The 21,855-nt window shown below is 39.2% G+C and overlaps 1 protein-coding gene across 6 annotated transcripts in view; it reads right to left on the bottom strand.

The window, feature by feature from the left end:
• The window catches only part of kuz (zinc-dependent metalloprotease kuz), a 451,131-nt gene that overhangs the window by 352,081 nt on the left and 77,195 nt on the right, over positions 1-21,855 (bottom strand). For all 6 annotated transcript variants that reach the window (XM_073967576.1, XM_073967580.1, XM_073967582.1 and 3 more), the window contains exon 3: positions 15,653-15,685. In XM_073967576.1, coding sequence (XP_073823677.1) covers positions 15,653-15,685 — 33 coding nt within the window. The remainder of the gene's footprint in view (positions 1-15,652; positions 15,686-21,855) is intronic.

Below are 21,855 nucleotides of genomic sequence, written 5' to 3'. Positions count from 1 at the left end.
TAAGGACCCATGAAGGGCCGTCAAAATAATCTTTGACAGGACCTTCAATTGGGTGCAAAATAGCCAAATAAAAGGATACACGATGAGACGCAAAAGAAAGGTCGGTAACAGGACCAAGACTTGGGCGCAAAAACAGTTTTTGAAAAGGTTCCAAATTGTCTCTAAAAAGACGCATGCTTGGGCGCGATAGTTGGCTTTAACAGACGTATGCTTTGACGCGAGAGTTGACTTTAAAGAGACCCATGCTTGGGCAACAGAATTGCCTATAAAAAGACCCCTACGCTAGGCTCCAGAATTTTTTATAAAAACGCTCACACTTGGATTACAGAATTGGTCGAAAAAATAGTCTATAAAAGGATCCATGAAGGGCCGTCAATCCCACGGCAGCGGGTTCTATCGTACCGTGACCCGAAACCCTAGTGTTTCGGCCAGCTGCTGCCAACCCAGCATCAAATCTATATTGGGTGCAAAATAGCCAAATAATAAAAAGATACACGATTGGACGCAAAAGAATGGGTACAAATCGTGCTTAAAAAGACGCGTGCTTGGGTGCGAGAATTGTCTTTAAAAAGACGCATGCTTGGGCGCTAGAGTTGATTTTAAAAAGACTTATGCTTGTGCAACAGAATTGCCTATAAAAAGACTTATGCTTGGGCATTGCCTATAAAAAGACTTATGTTTGGGCAACAGAATTGCCTATAAAAAGACCCACGCCTGAGCGCTAGAACTGTGTATAGAAACAACCCCGCTTGGGCGCCAAAATCTTGATAAAAAACCGAAGCTTGGGCGCTAGAACTGTGTATAGAAAGACCCCCGCTTGGGCGCCAACGTCTTGAATAAAAAGACCTGCGCTAGGCGCAAGAATTTTTTATAAAAACGCTCACGATTGGATGCCAGCATTTTTATGAAAATACTCATGCTTTGGCCCCAGAATTTTTCATTTTTTACTCACGCTTGGGCGCCACAGTTTTGTATAAAAATGTGGAGAATGAATTCTCTATTTAAAGGTCCGCTTTTAGGAGAAAATTCGGCCTACATAAAGACCCACGTTTAGGAGAGAGATTTGCCTATTTAAAGACCCACGTTCAGGAGAAAATTTTGCCTATTTAAAGACCCGCGTTTAGGAGAAAATTTTGCCTATTTAAAGACCCGTGTTTAGGAGAGAGATTTGTCTATTTAAAGACCGCCATTTAGGGGACAGATTTTTCTATTTAAAGACCCACGTTTAGAAGAGAGATTTGCCTATTTAAAGATCCACGTTTAGAAGAGAGATTTGCCTATTTAAAGACCCTCGTTTAGTAGACAGATTTCCCTATTGAAAGACCCACGTTTAGGTGGCGGATTTCCCTATTCAAAGACCCACGTTTAGTTGGCGGATTTCCCTATTCAAAGACCCACGTTTAGGTGGCGGATTTCCCTACTTAAAGACCACGTTTAGGAGAGAGATTTGCCTATTTAAAGACCCAAGTTTAGGGGAGAGATTTGCCTATTTAAAGACCCACGTATAGGAGAGAGATTTGCCTATTTGAAGACCCTCGTTTAGTAGACAGATTTCCCTATTTAAAGACCCACGTTTAGGTGGCGGATTTCCCTATTCAAAGACCCACGTTTAGTTGGCGGATTTCCCTATTCAAAGACCCACGTTTAGGTGGCGGATTTCCCTACTTAAAGACCACGTTTAGGAGAGAGATTTGCCTATTTAAAGACCCAAGTTTAGGAGAGAGATTTGCCTATTTAAAGACCCACGTATAGGAGAGAGATTTGCCTATTTGAAGACCCTCGTTTAGTAGACAGATTTCCCTATTTAAAGACCCACGTTTAGGTATGTGCGTGAAGATAAAATCGATTTTGACTAGCAGAGACAAAAACCACATTGGTGGTGGTATAACAGTATAACAGTTGTATAGCAGATTCGTACGAAGGTAAAAACGATTTTGAAAAACGATTTTCAAGAATATATGTATGTTTTAGAATATTGCTCGGTATATAAAAAAAGATGAATGCTTGCATAGCACTAAGTATTTCATTGTGGAAATTTTGAGAAAATCGGAAATTTTTGAAAAAAAAATATTATTACACAAGAAAGTTAAACAAATCGACCGATTATGAAAGTCCTTCATATATGGGATGGACCCATTGAGGGGCCTCCTAGGCGAAATCTGTGGGGGGTAGGAATATTTGGCGTATGCAGCTATTTAGAGGATTGGGTCGGCTACTAGAAAGTGCTGATAGCTAATCATTTGATTGTAGAAAGTTAAACAAAATCGACCGATTATGAAAGTCCTTCATATATGGGATGGACCCATTGAGGGGCCTCCTAGGCGAAATCTGTGGGGGGTAGGAATATTTGGCGTATGCAGCTATTTAGAGGATTGGGTCGGCTACTAGAAAGTGCTGATAGCTAATCATTTGATTGTAGAAAGTTAAACAAAATCGACCGATTATGAAAGTCCTTCATATATGGGATGGACCCATTGAGGGGCCTCCTAGGCGAAATCTGTGGGGGGTAGGAATATTTGGCGTATGCAGCTATTTAGAGGATTGGGTCGGCTACTAGAAAGTGCTGATAGCTAATCATTTGATTGTAGAAAGTTAAACAAAATCGACCGATTACGAAATGCCTTCATATATGGGATGGACCCATTGAGGGGCCCCCTAGGCGAAATCTGTGGGGGGTAGGAATATTTGGCGTATGCAGCTATTTAGAGGATTGGGTCGGCTACTAGAAAGTGCTGATAGCTAATCATTTGATTGTAGAAAGTTAAACAAAATCGACCGATTACGAAATGCCTTCATATATGGGATGGACCCATTGAGGGGCCTCCTAGGCGAAATCTGTGGGGGGTAGGAATATTTGGCGTATGCAGCTATTTAGAGGATTGTGTCGGCTACTAGAAAGTGCTGATAGCTAATCATTTGATTGTAGAAAGTTAAACAAAATCGACCGATTATGAAAGTCCTTCATATATGGGATGGACCCATTGAGGGGCCTCCTAGGCGAAATCTGTGGGGGGTAGGAATATTTGGCGTATGCAGCTATTTAGAGGATTGGGTCGGCTACTAGAAAGTGCTGATAGCTAATCATTTGATTGTAGAAAGTTAAACAAAATCGACCGATTACGAAATGCCTTCATATATGGGATGGACCCATTGAGGGGCCTCCTAGGCGAAATCTGTGGGGGGTAGGAATATTTGGCGTATGCAGCTATTTAGAGGATTGGGTCGGCTACTAGAAAGTGCTGATAGCTAATCATTTAATTGTAGAAAGTTAAACAAAATCGACCGATTACGAAATGCCTTCATATATGGGATGGACCCATTGAGGGGCCTCCTAGGCGAAATCTGTGGGGGGTAGGAATATTTGGCGTATGCAGCTATTTAGAGGATTGTGTCGGCTACTAGAAAGTGCTGATAGCTAATCATTTGATTGTAGAAAGTTAAACAAAATCGACCGATTATGAAAGTCCTTCATATATGGGATGGACCCATTGAGGGGCCTCCTAGGCGAAATCTGTGGGGGGTAGGAATATTTGGCGTATGCAGCTATTTAGAGGATTGGGTCGGCTACTAGAAAGTGCTGATAGCTAATCATTTGATTGTAGAAAGTTAAACAAAATCGACCGATTATGAAAGTCCTTCATATATGGGATGGACCCATTGAGGGGCCCCCTAGGCGAAATCTGTGGGGGGTAGGAATATTTGGCGTATGCAGCTATTTAGAGGATTGTGTCGGCTACTAGAAAGTGCTGATAGCTAATCATTTGATTGTAGAAAGTTAAACAAAATCGACCGATTATGAAAGTCCTTCATATATGGGATGGACCCATTGAGGGGCCTCCTAGGCGAAATCTGTGGGGGGTAGGAATATTTGGCGTATGCAGCTATTTAGAGGATTGTGTCGGCTACTAGAAAGTGCTGATAGCTAATCATTTGATTGTAGAAAGTTAAACAAAATCGACCGATTATGAAAGTCCTTCATATATGGGATGGACCCATTGAGGGGCCTCCTAGGCGAAATCTGTGGGTGGTAGGAATATTTGGCGTATGCAGCTATTTAGAGGATTGGGTCGGCTACTAGAAAGTGCTGATAGCTAATCATTTGATTGTAGAAAGTTAAACAAAATCGACCGATTATGAAAGTCCTTCATATATGGGATGGACCCATTGAGGGGCCTCCTAGGCGAAATCTGTGGGGGGTAGGAATATTTGGCGTATGCAGCTATTTAGAGGATTGGGTCGGCTACTAGAAAGTGCTGATAGCTAATCATTTGATTGTAGAAAGTTAAACAAAATCGACCGATTATGAAAGTCCTTCATATATGGGATGGACCCATTGAGGGGCCTCCTAGGCGAAATCTGTGGGGGGTAGGAATATTTGGCGTATGCAGCTATTTAGAGGATTGGGTCGGCTACTAGAAAGTGCTGATAGCTAATCATTTGATTGTAGAAAGTTAAACAAAATCGACCGATTACGAAATGCCTTCATATATGGGATGGGCCCATTGAGGGGCCCCCTAGGCGAAATCTGTGGGGGGTAGGAATATTTGGCGTATGCAGCTATTTAGAGGATTGGGTCGGCTACTAGAAAGTGCTGATAGCTAATCATTTGATTGTAGAAAGTTAAACAAAATCGACCGATTACGAAATGCCTTCATATATGGGATGGACCCATTGAGGGGCCTCCTAGGCGAAATCTGTGGGGGGTAGGAATATTTGGCGTATGCAGCTATTTAGAGGATTGGGTCGGCTACTAGAAAGTGCTGATAGCTAATCATTTGATTGTAGAAAGTTAAACAAAATCGACCGATTACGAAATGCCTTCATACATGGGATGGACCCATTGAGGGGCCCCCTAGGCGAAATCTGTGGGGGGTAGGAATATTTGGCGTATGCAGCTATTTAGAGGATTGGGTCGGCTACTAGAAAGTGCCGATAGCTAATCATTTGATTGTAGAAAGTTAAACAAAATCGACCGATTACGAAATGCCTTCATATATGGGATGGACCCATTGAGGGGCCCCCTAGGCGAAATCTGTGGGGGGTAGGAATATTTGGCGTATGCAGCTATTTAGAGGATTGTGTCGGCTACTAGAAAGTGCCGATAGCTAATCATTTGATTGTAGAAAGTTAAACAAAATCGACCGATTACGAAATGCCTTCATATATGGGATGGACCCATTGAGGGGCCCCCTAGGCGAAATCTGTGGGGGGTAGGAATATTTGGCGTATGCAGCTATTTAGAGGATTGTGTCGGCTACTAGAAAGTGCTGATAGCTAATCATTTGATTGTAGAAAGTTAAACAAAATCGACCGATTATGAAAGTCCTTCATATATGGGATGGGCCCATTGAGGGGCCTCCTAGGCGAAATCTGTGGGGGGTAGGAATATTTGGCGTATGCAGCTATTTAGAGGATTGTGTCGGCTACTAGAAAGTGCTGATAGCTAATCATTTGATTGTAGAAAGTTAAACAAAATCGACCGATTATGAAAGTCCTTCATATATGGGATGGACCCATTGAGGGGCCTCCTAGGCGAAATCTGTGGGGGGTAGGAATATTTGGCGTATGCAGCTATTTAGAGGATTGGGTCGGCTACTAGAAAGTGCTGATAGCTAATCATTTGATTGTAGAAAGTTAAACAAAATCGACCGATTACGAAATGCCTTCATATATGGGATGGGCCCATTGAGGGGCCCCCTAGGCGAAATCTGTGGGGGGTAGGAATATTTGGCGTATGCAGCTATTTAGAGGATTGGGTCGGCTACTAGAAAGTGCTGATAGCTAATCATTTGATTGTAGAAAGTTAAACAAAATCGACCGATTACGAAATGCCTTCATATATGGGATGGACCCATTGAGGGGCCTCCTAGGCGAAATCTGTGGGGGGTAGGAATATTTGGCGTATGCAGCTATTTAGAGGATTGGGTCGGCTACTAGAAAGTGCTGATAGCTAATCATTTGATTGTAGAAAGTTAAACAAAATCGACCGATTACGAAATGCCTTCATATATGGGATGGACCCATTGAGGGGCCCCCTAGGCGAAATCTGTGGGGGGTAGGAATATTTGGCGTATGCAGCTATTTAGAGGATTGGGTCGGCTACTAGAAAGTGCCGATAGCTAATCATTTGATTGTAGAAAGTTAAACAAAATCGACCGATTACGAAATGCCTTCATATATGGGATGGACCCATTGAGGGGCCCCCTAGGCGAAATCTGTGGGGGGTAGGAATATTTGGCGTATGCAGCTATTTAGAGGATTGTGTCGGCTACTAGAAAGTGCCGATAGCTAATCATTTGATTGTAGAAAGTTAAACAAAATCGACCGATTACGAAATGCCTTCATATATGGGATGGACCCATTGAGGGGCCCCCTAGGCGAAATCTGTGGGGGGTAGGAATATTTGGCGTATGCAGCTATTTAGAGGATTGTGTCGGCTACTAGAAAGTGCTGATAGCTAATCATTTGATTGTAGAAAGTTAAACAAAATCGACCGATTATGAAAGTCCTTCATATATGGGATGGACCCATTGAGGGGCCTCCTAGGCGAAATCTGTGGGGGGTAGGAATATTTGGCGTATGCAGCTATTTAGAGGATTGTGTCGGCTACTAGAAAGTGCTGATAGCTAATCATTTGATTGTAGAAAGTTAAACAAAATCGACCGATTATGAAAGTCCTTCATATATGGGATGGACCCATTGAGGGGCCTCCTAGGCGAAATCTGTGGGGGGTAGGAATATTTGGCGTATGCAGCTATTTAGAGGATTGGGTCGGCTACTAGAAAGTGCTGATAGCTAATCATTTGATTGTAGAAAGTTAAACAAAATCGACCGATTATGAAAGTCCTTCATATATGGGATGGACCCATTGAGGGGCCTCCTAGGCGAAATCTGTGGGGGGTAGGAATATTTGGCGTATGCAGCTATTTAGAGGATTGGGTCGGCTACTAGAAAGTGCTGATAGCTAATCATTTGATTGTAGAAAGTTAAACAAAATCGACCGATTATGAAAGTCCTTCATATATGGGATGGACCCATTGAGGGGCCTCCTAGGCGAAATCTGTGGGGGGTAGGAATATTTGGCGTATGCAGCTATTTAGAGGATTGGGTCGGCTACTAGAAAGTGCTGATAGCTAATCATTTGATTGTAGAAAGTTAAACAAAATCGACCGATTATGAAAGTCCTTCATATATGGGATGGACCCATTGAGGGGCCTCCTAGGCGAAATCTGTGGGGGGTAGGAATATTTGGCGTATGCAGCTATTTAGAGGATTGGGTCGGCTACTAGAAAGTGCTGATAGCTAATCATTTGATTGTAGAAAGTTAAACAAAATCGACCGATTATGAAAGTCCTTCATATATGGGATGGACCCATTGAGGGGCCTCCTAGGCGAAATCTGTGGGGGGTAGGAATATTTGGCGTATGCAGCTATTTAGAGGATTGGGTCGGCTACTAGAAAGTGCTGATAGCTAATCATTTGATTGTAGAAAGTTAAACAAAATCGACCGATTACGAAATGCCTTCATATATGGGATGGGCCCATTGAGGGCCCCCCTAGGCGAAATCTGTGGGGGGTAGGAATATTTGGCGTATGCAGCTATTTAGAGGATTGGGTCGGCTACTAGAAAGTGCTGATAGCTAATCATTTGATTGTAGAAAGTTAAACAAAATCGACCGATTACGAAATGCCTTCATATATGGGATGGACCCATTGAGGGGCCTCCTAGGCGAAATCTGTGGGGGGTAGGAATATTTGGCGTATGCAGCTATTTAGAGGATTGGGTCGGCTACTAGAAAGTGCCGATAGCTAATCATTTGATTGTAGAAAGTTAAACAAAATCGACCGATTATGAAAGTCCTTCATATATGGGATGGACCCATTGAGGGGCCTCCTAGGCGAAATCTGTGGGGGGTAGGAATATTTGGCGTATGCAGCTATTTAGAGGATTGTGTCGGCTACTAGAAAGTGCTGATAGCTAATCATTTGATTGTAGAAAGTTAAACAAAATCGACCGATTATGAAAGTGCTTCATATATGGGATGGACCCATTGAGGGGCCTCCTAGGCGAAATCTGTGGGGGGTAGGAATATTTGGCGTATGCAGCTATTTAGAGGATTGGGTCGGCTACTAGAAAGTGCTGATAGCTAATCATTTGATTGTAGAAAGTTAAACAAAATCGACCGATTACGAAATGCCTTCATATATGGGATGGACCCATTGAGGGGCCCCCTAGGCGAAATCTGTGGGGGGTAGGAATATTTGGCGTATGCAGCTATTTAGAGGATTGGGTCGGCTACTAGAAAGTGCCGATAGCTAATCATTTGATTGTAGAAAGTTAAACAAAATCGACCGATTACGAAATGCCTTCATATATGGGATGGGCCCATTGAGGGGCCCCCTAGGCGAAATCTGTGGGGGGTAGGAATATTTGGCGTATGCAGCTATTTAGAGGATTGTGTCGGCTACTAGAAAGTGCCGATAGCTAATCATTTGATTATAGAAAGTTAAACAAAATCGACAGATTACGAAATGCCTTCATATATGGGATGGACCCATTGAGGGTCCCCCTAGGCGAAATCTGTGGGGGGTAGGAATATTTGGCGTATGCAGCTATTTAGAGGATTGGGTCGGCTACTAGAAAGTGCTGATAGCTAATCATTTGATTGTAGAAAGTTAAACAAAATCGACCGATTATGAAAGTCCTTCATATATGGGATGGACCCATTGGGGGGCCTCCTAGGCGAAATCTGTGGGGGGTAGGAATATTTGGCGTATGCAGCTATTTAGAGGATTGGGTCGGCTACTAGAAAGTGGTGATAGCTAATCATTTGATTGTAGAAAATTAAACAAAATCGACCGATTATGAAAGTCCTTCATATATGGGATGGACCCATTGAGGGGCCTCCTAGGCGAAATCTGTGGGGGGTAGGAATATTTGGCGTATGCAGCTATTTAGAGGATTGGGTCGGCTACTAGAAAGTGCCGATAGCTAATCATTTGATTGTAGAAAGTTAAACAAAATCGACCGATTACGAAATGCCTTCATATATGGGATGGACCCATTGAGGGGCCTCCTAGGCGAAATCTGTGGGGGGTAGGAATATTTCCTATTTCCAAATATTCCTACCCCCCACAGATTTCGCCTAGGAGGCCCCTCAATGGGTCCATCCCATATATGAAGGACTTTCATAATCGGTCGATTTTGTTTAACTTTCTACAATCAAATGATTAGCTATCGGCACTTTCTAGTAGCCGACCCAATCCTCTAAATAGCTGCATACGCCAAATATTCCTACCCCCCACAGATTTCGCCTAGGAGGCCCCTCAATGGGTCCATCCCATATATGAAGGACTTTCATAATCGGTCGATTTTGTTTAACTTTCTACAATCAAATGATTAGCTATCAGCACTTTCTAGTAGCCGACACAATCCTCTAAATAGCTGCATACGCCAAATATTCCTACCCCCACAGATTTCGCCTAGGAGGCCCCTCAATGGGTCCATCCCATATATGAAGGCATTTCGTAATCGGTCGATTTTGTTTAACTTTCTACAATCAAATGATTAGCTATCAGCACTTTCTAGTAGCCGACCCAATCCTCTAAATAGCTGCATACGCCAAATATTCCTACCCCCCACAGATTTCGCCTAGGGGGCCCCTCAATGGGTCCATCCCATATATGAAGGCATTTCGTAATCGGTCGATTTTGTTTAACTTTCTACAATCAAATGATTAGCTATCAGCACTTTCTAGTAGCCGACCCAATCCTCTAAATAGCTGCATACGCCAAATATTCCTACCCCCCACAGATTTCGCCTAGGAGGCCCCTCAATGGGTCCATCCCATATATGAAGGACTTTCATAATCGGTCGATTTTGTTTAACTTTCTACAATCAAATGATTAGCTATCAGCACTTTCTAGTAGCCGACCCAATCCTCTAAATAGCTGCATACGCCAAATATTCCTACCCCCCACAGATTTCGCCTAGGAGGCCCCTCAATGGGTCCATCCCATATATGAAGGACTTTCATAATCGGTCGATTTTGTTTAACTTTCTACAATCAAATGATTAGCTATCAGCACTTTCTAGTAGCCGACCCAATCCTCTAAATAGCTGCATACGCCAAATATTCCTACCCCCCACAGATTTCGCCTAGGAGGCCCCTCAATGGGTCCATCCCATATATGAAGGACTTTCATAATCGGTCGATTTTGTTTAACTTTCTACAATCAAATGATTAGCTATCAGCACTTTCTAGTAGCCGGCCCAATCCTCTAAATAGCTGCATACGCCAAATATTCCTACCCCCCACAGATTTCGCCTAGGAGGCCCCTCAATGGGTCCATCCCATATATGAAGGACTTTCATAATCGGTCGATTTTGTTTAACTTTCTACAATCAAATGATTAGCTATCAGCACTTTCTAGTAGCCGACCCAATCCTCTAAATAGCTGCATACGCCAAATATTCCTACCCCCCACAGATTTCGCCTAGGAGGCCCCTCAATGGGTCCATCCCATATATGAAGGACTTTCATAATCGGTCGATTTTGTTTAACTTTCTACAATCAAATGATTAGCTATCAGCACTTTCTAGTAGCCGACCCAATCCTCTAAATAGCTGCATACGCCAAATATTCCTACCCCCCACAGATTTCGCCTAGGAGGCCCCTCAATGGGTCCATCCCATATATGAAGGACTTTCATAATCGGTCGATTTTGTTTAACTTTCTACAATCAAATGATTAGCTATCAGCACTTTCTAGTAGCCGACCCAATCCTCTAAATAGCTGCATACGCCAAATATTCCTACCACCCACAGATTTCGCCTAGGAGGTCCCTCAATGGGTCCATCCCATATATGAAGGACTTTCATAATCGGTCGATTTTGTTTAACTTTCTACAATCAAATGATTAGCTATCAGCACTTTCTAGTAGCCGACACAATCCTCTAAATAGCTGCATACGCCAAATATTCCTACCCCCACAGATTTCGCCTAGGAGGCCCCTCAATGGGTCCATCCCATATATGAAGGACTTTCATAATCGGTCGATTTTGTTTAACTTTCTACAATCAAATGATTAGCTATCAGCACTTTCTAGTAGCCGACACAATCCTCTAAATAGCTGCATACGCCAAATATTCCTACCCCCCACAGATTTCGCCTAGGGGGCCCCTCAATGGGTCCATCCCATATATGAAGGCATTTCGTAATCGGTCGATTTTGTTTAACTTTCTACAATCAAATGATTAGCTATCGGCACTTTCTAGTAGCCGACACAATCCTCTAAATAGCTGCATACGCCAAATATTCCTACCCCCCACAGATTTCGCCTAGGGGGCCCCTCAATGGGTCCATCCCATATATGAAGGCATTTCGTAATCGGTCGATTTTGTTTAACTTTCTACAATCAAATGATTAGCTATCAGCACTTTCTAGTAGCCGACCCAATCCTCTAAATAGCTGCATACGCCAAATATTCCTACCCCCCACAGATTTCGCCTAGGAGGCCCCTCAATGGGTCCATCCCATATATGAAGGACTTTCATAATCGGTCGATTTTGTTTAACTTTCTACAATCAAATGATTAGCTATCAGCACTTTCTAGTAGCCGACACAATCCTCTAAATAGCTGCATACGCCAAATATTCCTACCCCCCACAGATTTCGCCTAGGAGGCCCCTCAATGGGTCCATCCCATATATGAAGGACTTTCATAATCGGTCGATTTTGTTTAACTTTCTACAATCAAATGATTAGCTATCGGCACTTTCTAGTAGCCGACCCAATCCTCTAAATAGCTGCATACGCCAAATATTCCTACCCCCACAGATTTCGCCTAGGAGGCCCCTCAATGGGTCCATCCCATATATGAAGGCATTTCGTAATCGGTCGATTTTGTTTAACTTTCTACAATCAAATGATTAGCTATCAGCACTTTCTAGTAGCCGACCCAATCCTCTAAATAGCTGCATACGCCAAATATTCCTACCCCCCACAGATTTCGCCTAGGGGGCCCCTCAATGGGCCCATCCCATATATGAAGGCATTTCGTAATCGGTCGATTTTGTTTAACTTTCTACAATCAAATGATTAGCTATCAGCACTTTCTAGTAGCCGACCCAATCCTCTAAATAGCTGCATACGCCAAATATTCCTACCCCCCACAGATTTCGCCTAGGAGGCCCCTCAATGGGTCCATCCCATATATGAAGGACTTTCATAATCGGTCGATTTTGTTTAACTTTCTACAATCAAATGATTAGCTATCAGCACTTTCTAGTAGCCGACCCAATCCTCTAAATAGCTGCATACGCCAAATATTCCTACCCCCCACAGATTTCGCCTAGGAGGCCCCTCAATGGGTCCATCCCATATATGAAGGACTTTCATAATCGGTCGATTTTGTTTAACTTTCTACAATCAAATGATTAGCTATCAGCACTTTCTAGTAGCCGACCCAATCCTCTAAATAGCTGCATACGCCAAATATTCCTACCCCCCACAGATTTCGCCTAGGAGGCCCCTCAATGGGTCCATCCCATATATGAAGGACTTTCATAATCGGTCGATTTTGTTTAACTTTCTACAATCAAATGATTAGCTATCAGCACTTTCTAGTAGCCGACACAATCCTCTAAATAGCTGCATACGCCAAATATTCCTACCCCCCACAGATTTCGCCTAGGAGGCCCCTCAATGGGTCCATCCCATATATGAAGGACTTTCATAATCGGTCGATTTGTTTAACTTTCTTGTGTAATAATATTTTTTTTTCAAAAATTTCCGATTTTCTCAAAATTTCCACAATGAAATACTTAGTGCTATGCAAGCATTCATCTTTTTTTATATACCGAGCAATATTCTAAAACATACATATATTCTTGAAAATCGTTTTTCAAAATCGTTTTTACCTTCGTACGAATCTGCTATACAACTGTTATACTGTTATACCACCACCAATGTGGTTTTTGTCTCTGCTAGTCAAAATCGATTTTATCTTCACGCACATCGTTTAGGTGGCGGATTTCCCTATTTAAAGACGCACGTTTAGTTGGCGGATTTCCCTATTTAAAGACCTACGTTTAGGAGACAGGTTTGCCTATTAAATACCCACGTTTAGGTGGCAGAATTACCTATTTAAAGACCCACGTTTGGGAGGCAGATTTGCCTATTTGAGGACCTATGTGTAGAAGAGAGATTTGCCTATTAAAAGGACGATAAAAATATCCACATTTAGTAGGCAAAAAAGACCCAATTTAAGAGGTAGAATTGACCATCAAAAGACCCACATTTAAAAGGCAGAATTGGCTATAAAACAACCTATAAAAGACTTAAGTTTAGGAGAAAAAATTGTCTATAAAAAACTCACCCTTAGGAGGCTGAATTCTGCATAAAAAGACTCAAGTATGTACATTAGATAGATTTTCCAACAAAAAGGCCCACCGTTAGAAGCCAGAGTTGTCCCTTAAAAAGTCCTCGTTTAAGATCCAAGATTGTCTATTAAAAGGCCTATGAAAACCCACTTATAGGAGACTGCATTGCTTACCACATCTTTGTTGTAAGAATTTCCTATAGAAAGTCTTGTGTCAGAAAGCCACGATTCGATACCAGAATTTCTACAAAATTGAACACAATAGGGCGTCAGAACTGTCTATAAAATTACACCGCTTGAATGTCAAAATAATCTGTTAAAGGCTTACATTAAAGGGTTCAAATGTCCCTTACAAAACGCATGTCCGTAATTGGGCGCCGCAACTATGTACTAAAATTTGTGCTAGGCCAGAGAGATAGACTCACTCTCAGAAAGACTCACTCCTTTAAAAGACTTAGCATTGTAGCGCCATCTATATCTTAAATATTATATTATTAATTATTTAGGAATAAAACTGCCATCCCTGCCTGACATTCTTTTATTTACCATTGATGAGTATAATTATAATGGGGATATTTAAAAAAAAAAACAACAATAAATACTGAATGAGATTGTTATTGTCTTTGCTACAAGGATTCACAATTTTAGAGCAAAATTTTCTAGGTAAAGACCAATAATTGTGTAGGAAAATGTTCCTTATAACTACTTATTACTGTGACGCCATCTATATCTCAAATTTAATAATAGGGGAAAATAGGGGATATTTCAAATACAAACAAAACAGAATCGGGCTGTCAATGCATTTGTTACAGAGATCCACGTTTGTAGAGCGAATTCTTTTGGTAAAGATCTGTAATTGTCGAGCAAAATATTCCTTGAGAATGCTAACTACTGTAACGTCATCTATGGATCACTTTTAATAAGCTAATAAATTCATGTTTAAGCGAAATATTTAAAATAAAACACATGAGGGGACTATTAATGCATTTGTTGCAGAGATCCACACTTGTGGAGCAAAATTTTCTTGGTAAAGATTTACAATTGTCGAGCTAAATGTTTTTTTGGAAAACACTAACGATTGTAACGCCATCTATATATCAAATTTTACATTTTTTGAGTATAATTTTAACGGAATATTTAAAAAATACTAAGTAAAATAACAGGTGGTGGCAAAACTACATTTATTATTTACTTATTTATTATTCACCTTTCATAATGCGTAAATTCTTCCTATACCTAAAACCCCTGATTGGGCACCAACCTGTTAATTTTACGCCCCTTACATATAACCACACTTTTCACACTACCATCCTTTCTATGCAAAGCTTACATGACTAGCATATTATAGATTGGTCTTTGGGGAAATATTTTGTGAAATGGGCGAATAGTAACCGAATAGTCAATGTTTTGGAATCCTTTGAATTGCTTTTGTGAACTGGCGGGGGTGCATTATAGAGTTCGGTTTGCTGCTGTTGTTTTTTTTTCGGATACAATTTGTTTTCAAGCTTCGTTGTTGCGGATGGAAATTCAACTTGGTAAAATTTAATGAAAACAAGTAGTATTTTTTTCTGTTCCACTCGCATTTGGAATCGTGGTAAAATGCAATTCACTTGAATTTTCTATGAAATTGTATTCCGTTGCGGACTATCTGGAATGGAAAAATGTAAGCGTTGTGTGTAGAGTATTTGTTTAGTGTGTGTGGTTCCTGTGTGTTAAACTTTGGTGGAGGTCTTTATCCTTTTTTGTGCCAATTGTGGATTTACATGCCGTTTAGTTTAGCAGGCATATCGATGTTCTCATTCGTTCATTTTTTCAAACTCTCTTTAGAGAGTTGTGTGGATTTTTTTTTCATTTTTCACTTTTCGCTTAAGCATGGACTTCGCGTTTTTTATTTGTATATTACACGACTGCATGCTTGCCTTCAGGACCTTTGGGATTTGTTGCTCCTAATATGTGGTGGAGAAGTATTTTTTTTTTTTTGGTTCTACAATAAACTTTTCTTTTATATTCCTTACCGGGAGGAGATCCCCTTATTTTTTGTTTAAATATACAAAAGTAAAATATATGTATGTCTGCGAGGAGGGACTTATTCCAGAATTTCTTTTTATGAAAATTTAAAGGACTCTTATGGTCTATAGTTCATAGTTTAGCAACTATCATGGGAAGTGAACAAGTAAAGCAAAGGAAGAAGCAATTCAAAATATTGCTGTTCCGTTTTCCGAACTTTATGAACTATGAACGGCAACGCCATGCATACAAAAATACATACCTCTTTCAACTCCAGAAATATCTTTTGCGTAACCTGTAAAGAAACGAAAAAAAGCAAAGGAAATATTAGCTGAGTAAAACGGAAATAAAGTTTTATTAGAAAGAAAATTAAATGAATTTATGGGCATATAAAAGGAAAAAATGATAAATTGAAACACAAATCGTTTTAAGGCAGGAAAATGTCTTATCAAAATAAAGATTTCTTAATAAAGATCCAGAATTGTGGAGTAGCAATTTCAAAAGTGAGAAATAATTTCAATTTTCAATTCTGTGTTTTTAATGAATTTTTGTCTATTAAAAGACCCACGATACGAGCCACTAATTTGTAAATTTAAAGACACACGATACGAGCCACTAATTTGTCTATTAAACGACCCACGATACGAGCCACTAATTTGTCAATTACGAGCCACTAATTTGTCAATTTAAAGACACACGATACGAGCCACTAATTTGTCTATTTAAAGACCCACGATACGAGCCACTAATTTGTCTATTAAAAGACCCAAGATACGAGCCACTAATTTGTCTATTAAAAGACCGACGAAACGAGCCACTAATTTTTCTTTTAAAAGAACCACGATACGAGCCACTAATTTGTCTATTAAAAGACCCACGATAAGAGCAACTATTTTGTCTATTAAAATGCTCACGATACGAGCCACTAATTTGTCTATTAAAAGACCCACGATACGGGCCACTAATTTGTCTATTAAAAGACCCACGATAGGGCCACTAATTTGTCTATTAAAAGACCCACGATAGGGCCACTAATTTGTCTATTAAAAGACCCACGATACGGGCCACTAATTTGTCTATTAAAAGACCCACGATACGGGCCACTAATTTGTCTATTAAAAGACCCACGATACGAACCACTAATTTGTCTATTAAAAGACCCACGATACGTGCCACTTATTTGTCTATTAAAATACTCACTATACGGGCCACTAATTTGTCTATTAAAAGACCCACGATACTAGCCACTATTTTGTCTATTAAAGACCCACGATACGAACCACCAATTTGTCTATTAAATACCCACGATACTAGCCACTATTTTGTATATTAATATACCCACGATACTAGTCACTATTTTGTCTATTATAATACCCACAATACTAGCCACTACCCACCATACTAGCCACTATTTTGTATATTAATATACCCACGATACTAGTCACTATTTTGTATATTAAAATTCCCACTGTACTAGCCACTATTTTGTATATTAATATACCCACGATACTAGTCACTATTTTGTATATTAAAATACCCACTGTACTAGCCACTATTTTGTATATTAATATACCCACGATACTAGTCACTATTTTGTATATTAAAATACCCACTGTACTAGCCACTATTTTGTCTATTAAAATACCCACGTTACGTTACGATCCAATATTTTCTCTATTAGACGACCCACGTTACGTTACGAGCCAATATTTTCTCTATTAGACGACCCTCGTTACGTTACGAGCCAATATTTTCTCTATTAGACTACCCACGTTACGTTACGAGCCAATATTTTCTCTATTAGACGACCCACGTTACGTTACGAGCCAATATTTTCTCTATTAGACTACCCACGTTACGTTACGAGCCAATATTTTCTCTATTAGACGACCCACGTTACGAACCACTATTTTCTCTATTAGACGACCCACGTTACGAGCCACTATTTTCTCTATTAGACGACCCACGCTACGAGCCACTATTTTCTCTATTAGACGACCCACGTTACGAGCCACTATTTTCTCTATTAGACGACCCACGTTACGAGCCACTATTTCGTCTATTATAATACACACGTTACGAGCCGCTATATTGTCTATTAGAAGACCCACGTTACGAGCCACTATCTTGTCTATTAAAAGACCCACGTTACGAGCCACAGTTTTGTGTATTGAAAACGCACGTGAAGAGCTGCTATTTTTTATATTGAAAGAACCACGCTACGAGCCACAGCTTTGTGTATTGAAAACGCACGTTACGAGCCACTATTTTTATATTGAAAGAACCACGCTATGAGCCACAGTTTTGTCTATTCAAATACCCACGATACGAGCCACTATTTTGTCTGCTTAAAGACCCACGTTAGGTTAAGTGCCACGATTTGGTCTGTTACAAAACCTACGCTACGTTGTGGGCCACAATTTTGTCTATTAAAATACGTTACAAGCAACTTGACTCTTTTAATAGACAAAATTGCGACAATTTCGTCTATTGAAGGACCCACGTAACGTTACAAGCGACAATTTTGTCTATTAAAGGACCCACGTAACGTTACAAGCGTCAATTTTGTCTATTTAAGGACCCACGTAACGTTACAAGCGACAATTTTGTCTATTAAAGGACCCACGTAACGTTACAAGCATCAATTTTGTCTATTAAAGGACCCACGTAACGTTACAAGCGACAATTTTGTCTATTAAAGGACCCACGTAACGTTACAAGCGTCAATTTTGTCTATTAAAGGACCCACGTAACGTTACAAGCGACAATTTTGTCTATTAAAGGACCCACGTAACGTTACAAGCGACAATTTTGTCTATTTAAGGACCCACGTAACGTTACAAGCGACAATTTTGTCTATTAAAGGACCCACGTAACGTTACAAGCTACAATTTTTGTCTATTAAAGGACCCACGTAACGTTACAAGCGAGAGTTTTGTCTATTAAAAGACCCACGTAACGTTACAAGCGACAATTTTGTCTATTAAAGGACCCACGTAACGTTACAAGCGACAATTTTGTCTATTAAAGGACCCACGTTACGTTCCAAGTGACAATTTTGTTATTAAAAGACCCACGTTACGAGTCACAATTTTATCTATTAAAAGACCCACGTAACGTTACAAGCGAAAATTTTGTGTATTAAAAGATCCGCGTGACGTTACAAGCTACAGTTTTTTCTATTAAAAGACTCACGTTACGAGTCACAATTTTATCTATTAAAAGACCCACGTTACGTTACAACCGACAATTTTGTCTATTAAAAGACAAACGTTACGTTACAAGCGACAGTTTTATCTATTAAAAGATCCCCGTTACGTTACAAGCGACATTTTATCTATTAAAGGACCCACGTTACGTTACAAGCGACAGTTTTATCTATTGAAAGACCCACGTTACGTTACAAGCGACAGTTTTATCTATTACTAAAAGACCCACGTTACATTACAAGCGACAATTTTGTCTATTAAAAAACCCACGTTACGTTACAAGCGACAGTTGTATCTAATAAAAGACCCACGTTACGTTACAGTTGTATCTATTAAAAGACCCAAGTTACATTACAAGCGACAAATTTGTCTATTAAAAAACCCACGTTACGTTACAAGCGGCAATTTTGTCTATTAAAAGACCCACGATACGAGACACTAATTTGTTTATTAAAAGACCCACGATACGAACCACTAATTTGTTTATTAAAAGACCCACGATACGAGTTACTAATTAGTATATTTAAAGACCCTATGTACGAATCACAATTATGTCTATTAAAAGACCCACGTCAGGTGTCAAAATAATCTGTAAAAAGTCACGTATCAATGCATATATACCATCGTTAGCCGGAAGGCTAAGTTACCTCCTCCTTTCAATAAATTCCTTGACATCATCATCCATTAGTTCTTTTTCCATTTCTATAAATTTAATTTTTAAAAATATTTTATTTCAGATTTTTTTTTTTTGCTTTTGTTCAGTTGTAACCACAAATTTCCAGTAAATCCGATTAACGAATATCTCCCGCAAAAGCACATATTTAAACCGATGTCAGTTTGTTTCACACTGACGCACACAAAATAAAAACATGTCAAGAGAATATAACTAAAAAAAAAAGAATGTATTTACCAGGTTAAATCCACCGTACACAACAAACCATAAGTGTCAAAATATGTCAAATGTGTGTACATGGAAAATTAAACCACTAACCGTAATGGTCACAACCTAGGGAATGTGGTGTGCAGGTGGTTATTGAAAAAGTAATGCTGTTTAAAATATATACAAAATTAGATTTAGATGGCAAAAATTGTGAGTTAAAATATATTCGCTAGGATGAAGACCTCTTTACAACCTCTTGTCCCTGCATCACATTTTGATGAGGTTTTATTTAAGATTAAATAAAATCTGATATAAAAGATGATTCGATGACAAATTCGTTTACTTTATATAGTCAATTTTCAAACCAAGTCGTGGACCTTTTCCTTACTCAATTTTAAAACCAAATCGTGGATCTTTTCCTTAGTCAATTTTAAAACCAAATCGTGGACCTTTTCCTTAATCAATTTTAAAACCAAATCTCCCACCTTTTCCTGTGTCAATTTCAAAACCAAATACTGGATCTTCTCCTTAGTCAATTTTCAAACCAAATCGTGGATCTTTTCCTTAGTCAATTTTAAAACCAAATCGTGGACCTTTTCCTTAATCAATTTTAAAACCAAATCTCCCACCTTTTCCTGTGTAAATTTTAAAACCAAATACTGGATCTTCTCCTTAGTCAATTTTCAAACCAAGTCGTGGATCTTTTCCTTAGTCAAGCTTCTTCTTAGTCAATTTTAAAACCAAATCATGGTTCTTTTTACAGACAATTTTAAAACAAATAACTAAAAAAACAAATCGTGGACCTTTTCCTTATTCAATTTGAAAAACAATTCGTGGACCTTTTCTTTAGTTAATTTTAAAATCAAATCGTGGACCTTATCCTAAGCTTATTTCAAAACAAAGTCCTGGACCTTTAGTCACTTTTCAAACCAAATCGTGAACCTTTTCCTTAGCTTATTTCAAAGCCAAGTCCTGGACTTTTAGTCACTTTTAAAATCAAATCGTGGACCTTTTCCGTACACAATTTTAAAACCAAATCATGAGCCTTTTCCTTAGTCATTTTTCAAACCAAATTGTGGACTTTTCTTTAGTCAAGTTTGTACCTTATCCTTAGTCAATTTTAAAACCAAATCGGAGATCTTTTGCTTAGTCACTTTTAAAACCAAATCGTGGACTTTTTCTTTAGTCAATTTTAAAACCAAATTGTGGAAATTTTTATAGTTAATTTTAAAACCAAATAGTGGACCTTTTCCTTACTCAATTTTAAAACCAAAGCATAGGCTTTTTTCTTAGTAAATTTTAAAACCAAATCGTGGACCTTTCCCTTAGTCAATTTTAAAACCAAATCATGGACCTTTTCCTTAGTCATTTTTAAAACCAAATTGTGGACTTTTCCTTACCCTGCGTTTACAAATGCCAGTATTGGCAAGACAATAGCAAAAATACAAACCTTTTCCACAAATACATTGATACATTTTTAAATATGTGTAGAGAAAAATATGAATGTATTGGTGAAAATGGTTTGTAACTTAGCTATTGTCTTGCCAATACTGTCTGTGTGTAAACGCCTAGTTAGTCAAGTTTGGACCTTTTTCTTGGTCAATTTTAAAACCAAATCGTGGACTTTTTCCTTAGTTCATTTTAAACCCAAATCGTGGACTTTTTCTTTAGTCAATTTTAAAAGCAAATCGTGGACATTTTTATAGTCAATTTTAAAACCCAATCATGGACCTTTTCCTTGGTTAATTTTAAAACCAAATCTTGGACCTTTTCCTTAGTCAATTTGAAAACCAAATCGTAGCCTTTTCCTTAGTCAAGCTTCTTCTTAGTCAATTTTAAAACCAAATCGTGGTTCTTTTTACGGACAATTTTAAAACAAATAACTAAAAAATCATCAACAGAAACAAATCGTGGACCTTTTTCTTATTCAATTTGAAAAGCAATTCGTAGACCTTTTCTTTATTTAATTTTAAAACCAAATCGTGGACTTTTTCTTTAGTCAGTTTTAAAACCAAAGCATAGACTTTTTTATTATCAATTTTAAAACCAAATCTTTTTCTTAGTAAATTTTAAAACCAAATGGTGGACGTTTTCCTTAGTTAATTTTAAAACCAAATCGCGGAGCTTTTCCTTAGTCAATTTTAAAACCAAAGCATAGACTTTTTATAATCAATTATAAAACCAATTCGCGGAACTTTTCTTTAGTCAATTTTAAAACCAAATCGTGGACCTTTTCCTTAGTCAATCTTAAAACCAAATCGTGGACCTTTTCCTTTGTTAATTTTAAAACCAAGTCGCGGACCTTTTCCTTAGCCAATTTTGGACCTTCTCCTTAGTTAATTTTAAACCCAAGTCGTGGACTTTTTCTTTAGTCAA

The sequence above is a fragment of the Musca autumnalis genome, unplaced genomic scaffold, assembly GCF_047663935.1.
Source record: "Musca autumnalis isolate F117 unplaced genomic scaffold, ASM4766393v1 scaffold_2, whole genome shotgun sequence".
NCBI lineage: Eukaryota > Metazoa > Arthropoda > Insecta > Diptera > Muscidae > Musca > Musca autumnalis.
Note: the sequence above shows the minus strand (reverse complement) of the source record. Positions and strands in the feature narration are given on the sequence as shown.